This window comes from Xenopus tropicalis, chromosome 7 (assembly GCF_000004195.4).
Source record: "Xenopus tropicalis strain Nigerian chromosome 7, UCB_Xtro_10.0, whole genome shotgun sequence".
NCBI classification, from domain to species: Eukaryota; Metazoa; Chordata; class Amphibia; order Anura; family Pipidae; genus Xenopus; species Xenopus tropicalis.
In genome coordinates this window covers 42,139,110-42,149,104 of record NC_030683.2, presented here as the reverse complement: position 1 = coordinate 42,149,104, position 9,995 = coordinate 42,139,110, and the positions used below count along the sequence as shown (strand labels likewise).

Below are 9,995 nucleotides of genomic sequence, written 5' to 3'. Positions count from 1 at the left end.
GTTGTAGGTGCTCAGCTGTGCCTTTTGATGCAAGATGGTGTATGTATATATATATATATACTGTATATATATATTAGACAGTAAAAATATGATATGCTTAAAATACACACCAGTCTGTAACACTGTTCATCCTGTTGCTTGGTTACATTACCACTAGCCCAGTGAAATACCCCAGAGGAAGGTGTTAATGTTTCGTTGCCCCCCATAGGCTCAGGCAAATTTGTTTTGTACTAACTTGTGAATATGCATGAACCATAGGTGGGAGGTCAATATAAGGCTGGACTTACACTCTGTTGTCATTTAAGCCATCAGTCAGACTTACAATGCATCTATGCTTCTACTGTCTCATCCTCCTATTTGTACCAGGAGGAAACAGCCTGGGGTTCAACAGCTACCTGAAACACATGTCCAGCAAGCCTCAGGATCATGTCAACAGAACTAAGGCAGTGGGTTCCAAGGATTTTGCTGCTCTACCTCTGCCAAGCTACATGCTTAACCTCTATCAAAGCTTCCACCATTCAGAACTGAGCCATGGCATGGAGGCTGCTCCATCACCACCATCTAACCATCGATCTGATATTATCAGAAGCCTGGCTGCAAAAAGTAAGATTTTTAATATTTTTGTTCCCTTTGACTTGTTTTCATGAGTGCTTAAAATCGATGCTTAAAATCTACAGGAAAATATCAGGAACTGCAATAGTTAGCTTTATGATTATTACTTATTATTACCTGTCAACAGCTTGCAGGCTTTTTTAGTGTATCACCAACATGGAAATTCTCAGTACATTAGCATCTTGATGTTATAGAATTTGCTATCTATGGCTCCAGGAATATCATCTTCCTTGGCTGACTATAAGAAAAGGACACATGGCAAATTCCATGTACATATATTTCTCCTACCAGTGTAGGGGAAGGACCACCCTTTGCAATTTTTAATATAGAGAGTACTGCATCTGTCCATAGAAAAGTCTAATAATAATAATAATGGTATTTTAATTGTTTAGCCTCTGATACAGCATGTATATAAACACAAAAACACATAACAACAAATGTAAATATGCTATGTCTTACAAAATATTGCTATTAGCTATGTAACTGAGAATGTTAGCGCCACCTGTATATACAGAACCCACTGAGCCAATTAGTCCCACAGCAGGAAGTATTAGGATGGACCCAACAAATCAGGGACAATTGTAGATAATCCAGCCAGAACTGCAGGTGCTGCGCAATCGATTTGCAGTTGGTACAGCCTGGCAACTTGTGTCTATTAGAAGTGTCTCATTTTTATGTGATCTATTAAACTTTATATATTTGGTCAAAAGCAAGGTGTATTGGTATTGGGGCTACTGAGACCTGTTTAGGTAAATTCTGCCCTTGGTTTTCTGGGAACTACAGAAGGGTGACGATGTCATTGGAAGCTAAAGATTTGTTCTTCCCTATGTCCCTGTGGGTTTCCTCCCACACTTTAAAAACACATGTGAAATAATTGGCTCCTGATTCAACCAAGCACATTGTGCTAGTGTAATAGGGACCTTAGATTGTAAACTCAACTGGGGCAAAGCAAATGCAGTCTATGTGCAGTACTAAATGTATAAGCACTCTAAAATGCTTAATAATATCTGTTACCTAGTTATAAGATATGGTATGTGTCCCAATTTGGAGGGACTGTCTTCTCAGCCTAAGCAAAGGGGAAGAGAGCCCAAAACTGCATGAATCATGTTATCTAACTGGTACCTCAATAATAGCATGTATTCATCATTTAGAAATGAATCTATAAGAACCACTGGCGTACACCTGCTGTGTTCAGTGCATGTCAAACACACACGCTCTAGCGCCATTACATAAATCAGCGCCTGCATATACAAGTTCTTTATTTTTATAGATTAGAAAGGGTAGTATTAACCAATTATTGATGATGAAGAGGAAACATTATTGGAAGGCAACCCTGCTGCAAAGATCTTATAGTGTATTTTGAGTTTTTTGTCCTTTAGTCCACCATTACTGCCCACAAGGATTAAGTGAAAACTCCAATATAGGTCAACTATGTAAAGTTACCAACTGACCCCCATTGACTCACTATGAGCTGAGTATGCATTATAGGTCTTGTGTTTCTGTTATGTATTTTCATCAAAATACACGTGGCTTTGGGAAAGAACAGAAAATAGGTCAGTAGTCTTAAAAATGGGTGTCCTCTGGGAGAGATTACAAGTACAGACCATATCTGCTGCTACCCTTTGCTGGATCAGTACGGCGTATGTTAAATACTGAGTGTGTTAATGACAATTGGTGCTAATGACAGAGAGTGATAATGATGATGCATGCTTGGGAGTACCTTGTTTGTAAGGTATGGTTGAATCCTTCAGCCTATTTGCAAATACATGCATATATGTGGCTACTGCCTACTGAGCTAATATATTAGTTTATTTCTAAAATGTCACTTTAAGTTCTTTTCTGGGCATTATACTGTAATGATACATTGAAGATTATATTTTTTGCACTTGGAGTGAATAGAATGGCTGATTTACTCTTTGTGTTCCTACTGACTTAATGCTGCTGTGTAATTGGTGTTTTTTTCCATACACCCCTTAGACTTTGATGTCTAAGGTCTAGGTCAGACACATTTTTGAGCAAGTTAATATATGGCCCTAATACACATCTTCCTCTTGTCTGAATGTGTTTGCCACTACAGAGCTACTGTTAACCTTGAGCCATCCAGGAGTCTTCCCTTCCATTGTTCTCTTCGAAGAGACAGTGAATGGAGACTTCTGACAGACCCTATTGAAATTCGGTTACTGTACAATCCACATCAGCACACTCCTTTCTGAATAGGTGCGATTGGATTAGCCATAGATTATCTGCACCAAATGAATCTGCTTCATTCTTTTTTTTTTCTTCACACTTTCACCATTCTGGTTTTAATGTTAGGAATTTTTCACGTACACGAATAAGAAAAGATAAATCCCATTAATCCTTTTAAAGTGTGATGCCTGTATTCCCTACACATAGTGTTCAGATTTCAACCTTTACTTACCTTAATGTTCACTGTGTATGCATGGTAACAATAGAAAATAAGCTATGATGACAGTATCTCCTGAAATACAATAGCCATACACTGTAAAATATCTTCTTATAAACAGTGTTCAAGGGCATTTTCAAATGACATGTATGAAAACCACTGCAACAGGGAGGAAACATAGCAATGGATACAGAAAATATAAGAGATGAAGATACGTCTAAAGGTCTTACAGCCAGTCAGAATGAGAAACAACACACTGATGTTTTGTGCCTAGAGAAATATGGACATTTTGCATACTGTGGAAAGTGAACCTTTGACAATATGGCTAGTAGTCATTGTTGAGCAGGGGTAATTAGGTGCAAATAAATAAACAGCTTTGTATTTTTTAGCCAAATGATTCTCTGACTCACACCTAAATTGTTCATTTATTATCCTTCATTTATATTGTACCAACAGTCCAATAAAGAAAACAGTTCCCAGTCACGTTCATTCATTAAGGGTCATTTTAACAGGAGCCAATTAACCTTTCTGTAGGCTTTTTGAGTGTGGAAGAAAACCAGAGTACCCAGGTAAAGAGGGACAGCACACAAACTCCTTGCAGATAGTGCCCTCATTGGTTTTGAACCTGGGACCCCACAGATGCAAGGCACTGAGCCACTGCACTGCCTAATTTGTTATGGTATCACATCCATATCATAGCAGGTGTTGATGTTTTGGAGTGGATATACTGTATAAATGATATATTCATATGAGTATTATTATTATATTATATAAGTATATAATAATTATATTCATATTATTATTAATGTTCTTGTATATGTCATTTTCAGTACCCTTTCTACTAGCATCTGCTATCACGCCCAGACTAGCATTCAAAATAGGCCCTGGCATTTTTTGTCTATGGCATCTTACAGCAGCCCCTCTGGCATTTGCCAGCATCTACAGATTGCCACTCCAGGCTTGACTATCCCCAAATGAAACTGGCACATTTGAACCGTTACTTATAAAGAATTGAACACACTACTGTAAGGTCACCCACTGTGACCTACAGCACCTACATTTGCCCATTTGTGTCTGTTAGTTACCCCTCCCATATAGATTGTAAGCTCTACGGGGCAGGGACCTCCTTCATCTTGTGTTTCTGACTCTTATTGCAACTGCACCTTGTATTTATTTGTATTTATTGTTGTACTTTGTATTTATCCATTCTTTAACCCCCTGTCTGTATTAATGAATTCTACTGTACAGCGCTGCGTACATAAGTAGCACTTTATAAATAAAGATATACATACATACATACATACTACCACAGCATAATTGAGTGTAACATTTTTGTACCAGTAACGCATGACATCTATAGTAAGTCCTTCACGCTTCCATACACAGGCATCAGCACTATTAGAAAGCCTGCTTCCCTTCAAAGCAATATATAGGTCTGGTTTTTAAATTAGTATAGAGAGAGGGTATCAGTCCAGTGCCCCCAAATTCAGAGAGCTTGAATGCTGTGTTATCACTTCCACAAGGATTACCGAGTAGCTGCTTTGTTGCAGGTCGTTAAAATGTATTTGTCATTCCTTACCATTGCAACAAAAAGGAAGTGCCAATCCATCCCCCAGAAGCATAAATTTGCACCCTGTCTAAATCAAATTAGCAAAATCCAGTACCCCCAACCACCACTACAAATAAGGTGTACTTGCTATAGCAGTAGGAGGTAAAGGAATAATTTTGTTTGGCAGTCAGATCCTCACTGCTGGTATAGGGGAAGTAACAAGTAAGTATAGACTGCTGTAAAATAATTGTAACTGATTTTATATCACTAGGACCTCTGCACCTCTTCAACCTCATTAACTAAAATTCCAAAAAAGTGATGCATTTTTTCATATTTATATGGAAAAAAGGCAGAGGTACCCTGCCCCCCATGTTTATCCATATGTTAACACATGCCATGCAAGTTATAGCTAGAGTGCAGGGGCGCTGTAGCTCAGATTAAGAAGGATACTATGTACCAATGCATATGGTTTAATTTGGGCTGTATATTTATTTATTAAACTGAAAATTGTGCATTATTATATGTATAAGTACATGAGGTCATTTATTTTAATTAACATTTTTTTTTTACTTTTTAGGTTTTGACCATGGAGGAAGTTTGTGGACCCTTGTATTTGACTTCTCATCCCTCAGTCAAGATGAAGAACATCAATTTGCTGAAGTCAGGTTTGACTTTAGAGTATTTGATGGCGCAATTGTGGCCGGAATGGAGGTGATGGTAGACTTTTTTCATCAATCATCAACGTGCCAAAAAAATAGCCAAAGCTATCTGTATGTTGGCTCAATTACAGGAACCCTTCGGTCAAGGTCTTCTGAAACTTGGGTGATGCTTGAGGCCACTGACATAATACATAAATGGTTTGAAAAGGATGAAAAAGGGAAAAATAATTCTGAAGCTCATGTGAAGCAACTTGAAAAATTGGCCAGAGCTAAGAGTGCAGAACGTAGATACCAGCAACAGAATACTGAAGATCGGCAGATATTGATGATGGTGTACTCCAACATTTCAAAGAAAGAGAGGCTTTCGGGGACAGCCACACTATTACAAGATGCCGCACACTCCAAATATCTTACAGTAATGCCAGGTATTCAAACAATCAGCAACTCTAGAAGGCACAGAAGAAGTCACATCTTTAAGGAACACATGGGTATGAAGCATGTTCCAACTGCAGGCAGCTCAAGGACTCTGTGCAGGAGAGTTGACTTCTTTGTGGATTTCAAGCAGATCGGGTGGGACTCTTGGATCATTCACCCACAGAAGTACAATGCCTATCGGTGTGAAGGTGAATGTCCAAGTCCAGTTAATGAAAGTGTGAAACCAAATAACCATGCATACATGCAGGTAACAATATTTCTCATTTTTATTATATGTCATCATAATTATATTTGGGCAGTCATCATGATTTAGAGTTAACGGGGGAAGTATAGTTGCTATACATGTAGTGATTAGCTATGTTTAGCCAGCTGCAGATGAATATTGAAAGAAAAAAATATGATTGGTTGCCATGGGTTACTGTCCTTTGGCTGTTAGCAAATTAACCCCCTAGGTGTTTATAGATTGGAAAGTATGGAAGTAACACTACATCAGCTGTTATCTGGGGAGGTATAGATTGAGTACCAAATAGTATATGGACAGTTTGAACATCTAATATGAAATCATGAACACATATGTACAATAAAACCATCTAAGACACAAGAGCTATGAATAACATATAAAATACCTACTTAGAAATGGTGAACAATGATATCACTTTAGTCAGGACTAACTAAAAATGTATTATAAAAACTTTGTTTCCCCTGTTATAAACTGTTAGTATATTAGAAGTGCATGGAGTTCCATGACCTGTTTAAAAGCCTTTATATGGTTATGGAAAGGCTCAGTGACTTATAATATGGTTATATTTTATAATATAGTGGACATTATTCTCTATATAAAGTATTAGTGCCTAGAGCAATCCTTTTATTAAAACATATGTAGCCCCTTACTGTTACGGTTACCTGTCAATATGACCTTATAAGCAGCAGCTTTGACTTTCTCACTTCCCAGGCTTCTTGCTGTGAATGAAAGTGTGATAAACCCTAAAATTGACACTCTGGTAGACAAACAGCAGGAAGTCCTGTTCAATTAGCATAAGATCCAAATCAGTGTAATTGTTGTTCGGTTTACTCAATGGTGGAACATTAAATTTCACAGTATAACAATGAGCCAAGGAGACAGTGGATGCAAACATCTGGGGTCTCAAAGGCTTCCCTGCTATTGGGTGATTGAAATACTGCAAATAATCCCCTGCATATTTACTTAATTAGCAAAATGATCAGAATAGTACATTTCCATATGTGTTTAATGTGTGGTAAAAGCTATATGAAGGAAAATGCATTTACAAATGTATCATCAGATATAATAAGACAGATGCTAATAAGTAACAGTATGGGGCTGATTTACTAACCCACGAATCCGACCCGAATTGGAAAAGTTCCGACTTGAAAACGAACATTTTGCGACTTTTTCGTATGTTTTGCGATTTTTTCGGATTCTTTACGAATTTTTCGTTACCAATACGATTTTTGCGTAAAAACGCGAGTTTTTCGTATCCATTACGAAAGTTGCGTAAAAAGTTGCGCATTTTTCGTAGCGTTAAAACTTACGCGAAAAGTTGCGCATTTTTCGTAGCGTTAAAACTTAACGCTACGAAAAATGCGCAACTTTTACGCAACTTTTGTAATGGATACGAAAAACTCGCGTTTTTACGCAAAAATCGTATTGGTAACGAAAAATTCGTAAAGAATCCGAAAAAATCGCAAAACATACGAAGAAATCGCAAAATACCGATCATTACGAAAAAAACGCAATCGGACTCATTTCGACCCGTTCGTTGGTAAGTAAATCAGCCCCTATGTATTGCAGGTATAGGATCTGTTATCTGGAAACCCATTATCCAGAAAGCTCTGAATTACAGGAAGGCCATCTCACATAAACTCAATTTTAATTAAATAATTAACATTTTTAAAAATGATTTGCTTTTTTCCTGTAATAATAAAACAGTACCTTGTACTTGATCCCAACTAAGATATAATTAATCCTTATTTGAGTCAAAACAATCCTGTTGAGTTTATTTAGTGTTTAAGTAAATGTTTAACAGACTATGAAGATACAAATTATGAATAGTAACAGCCTGTTTATAGTAGTACACCTCAATTTTTCCCCCCGAAAAAAAACATGTAACAGTATAAGATGAGCTCATTATATTCATTGTCGAGATATTTACATTTGCTCATGTGCGTGGTAGCTGCCATTTTGCTACCCTCAACCTGTCACCAACCTGTAACAAAATACAAAATACAAGCTTGATCTTCCTGCCAGACCAAGGACCACATTGGTTCACTGATGCAGTCCTCACCCCGATGGCTCCTATTACCATCATTACCTTAGGTGGACATATTGGAAGAAAAATCTGCTTGTTTGGCCACGTTACCACTGTTGGAAATGTGGGTGTCTAATTCTATATGGATTGTTAGGTTCCTGCAAGTCCAGAATTGCAATAAATATACAAGAGAGTGTAAATAAAAGCTATGAAACAGAACTTTTTTGTTAGGAAAAGACTCAAACCCCACATTAAAAACAACCCCTTAATTACAAATCTAATGATAGAAACTGTCCTTTAAAGTCTCAACCTTGTGGTGGATAAATCTGGCCTCATGTGACTTATCATACAAACTATATATGTATATATATGAAATACGTTTTCATGGTCATATTATTTTGGGTTTACTTTATTTATCTTTCTAAGTACATTGTAGTACACTTGCTTGTTGTGTATTTATAGTTAATATATTTTTCTTGTTTACCATTGCAGAGTTTGCTGAACTACTACGCTAAAGGAAAGGCCCCGGAAGTGTGCTGCGTTCCCATCAGGATGAGTTCTCTCAGTATGGTTTACTACGATCATGATGATATTGCATTTCAGAATCACGAAGGCATGATTGTGGAAGAGTGTGGCTGCCAGTAAAGATACTAAAGACATTTTCGGTTGTATCCATGTTAAATTTCTAAAGGTGGAAACCTAACATTGAACAAAACAGAATGAGGAACTCATCCATCCAAGTATTATTCTGGATGCCAGTAGATAAGCACTGCTAAAGTTCACAGTACCGTTGGACCAATATTACAACAGCATGGCAACTCCATGTGAGATGATGCAGAGTGGACCAATATACAGTCAGCAACACACAAAATGCCCTGAGTACAGGCATTATAGGGGTTATTGTGGTAATCCAGCATATTATGGGACACTTCATAAATAATAGGCAGATACAAAATCCCACTTTTCCCCCTACAAATGTACTCTGTTATCCAGACTGCCCAGAAAGAAATATTGTGCACTAATGTAAATATGTAAGAGGAAATGGAATATATTTTTATACCTATTTGACTTTATGTTGAAAGATAAATTAAAAAGAATAATAACCTTTTGACCAGCTTTCTGCCTAAAAAGACTGTATTTCCATAGCATGCAGTAATTGGTTGTTTGTGGTTATCTGCCTCATAGATTTTATTCATACATTTTTCTCGGCTTCATTAACATTAATTAAAACCAGGATTGTTCTACCTCAATTGGGATTAAGTACAAAGTACTGTTTTGTTACAGAGAACAAGGAAATGAAGTCTAAGGAAGATGGCCTTCTTGTAATTCTGTATAAAGGGTTTCCAGATAACAGATCCCATACCTGTGTGGGGCTGATCTATGGAGCAGAGCAGTTCTATATTACCCTAATTTAAGTGGACATTCCTTGATTTTAGGAGAATTTGCACTGATACTAATACCTTTCTCTACCATTTTACCCAGTGTTGCACTAAACAACTAAACACACATCATGAGGCTGCTGGGAAAAAAAACCACACAGGCAAATTGAATTTCTCCAGGTTTTTATTTCATAATTTTTTTATTGATCGCACAGCAACAGCAATTACTGGCAAGAGAGCTCAACCCAAACACTGATTTGGTCGGGGAAGGGGGGGGGTTAAAAAATAGTTTTCCCTGGCCAAAGGCAATGTGAATAAGTCCCACGTCATATTCGATTTTATTATGGCGCTTCATATTGGAGGAGGAGAAACAAGCAGCAAACAAGCAATAGTTTAAGAAAAACGCATTTTGTAAGAGGCTACATAAAAGCAGCTGCAAGATAGTTTATACCATAAATTATGAATTAGTTCACACTGGGCACTGCATGACTATATATATATATATATATATAATCTTGCAAACATAAATAGCTTATGCTAATAAGCATTTTTTTTACCATTACTTGCACAAGTGCTTAATTCATGCCCATTGTGCTAAAGGACCGAAGTGCCATGTGGCAAAAACAGTGATCAGAATGCCCCTATAAGCCAGCCCTTGCGGTATGCTTTTCATATTGGTTAAACAAGGGG

The 9,995-nt window shown here is 37.3% G+C and overlaps 1 protein-coding gene across 1 annotated transcript; it reads left to right on the top strand.

Moving 5' to 3' along the window:
* Nucleotides 1-306: 306 nt before the first annotated feature.
* nodal (nodal growth differentiation factor) lies at nt 307-8,949 on the top strand. Its single transcript, XM_002936350.5, has 3 exons — nt 307-603; nt 5,143-5,906; nt 8,419-8,949. Exons 1-3 carry the CDS (start codon nt 324-326, stop codon nt 8,569-8,571), a joined length of 1,197 nt encoding a protein of 398 aa, XP_002936396.2. The 5' UTR covers nt 307-323; the 3' UTR covers nt 8,572-8,949.
* The last annotated feature ends 1,046 nt before the right edge of the window (nt 8,950-9,995 follow it).

What these genes read in the sequence shown, in the direction of transcription:
- nodal (XM_002936350.5), top strand. Translation starts at nt 324, where the DNA reads ATGCATCTATGCTTCTACTGTCTCATCCTCCTATTTGTACCAGGAGGA. An exon ending in CAGAAGCCTGGCTGCAAAAA is followed by an intron (nt 604 to 5,142) that starts GTAAGATTTTTA and finishes TTTACTTTTTAG; the next exon opens with GTTTTGACCATGGAGGAAGT. An exon ending in ATAACCATGCATACATGCAG is followed by an intron (nt 5,907 to 8,418) that starts GTAACAATATTT and finishes TTACCATTGCAG; the next exon opens with AGTTTGCTGAACTACTACGC.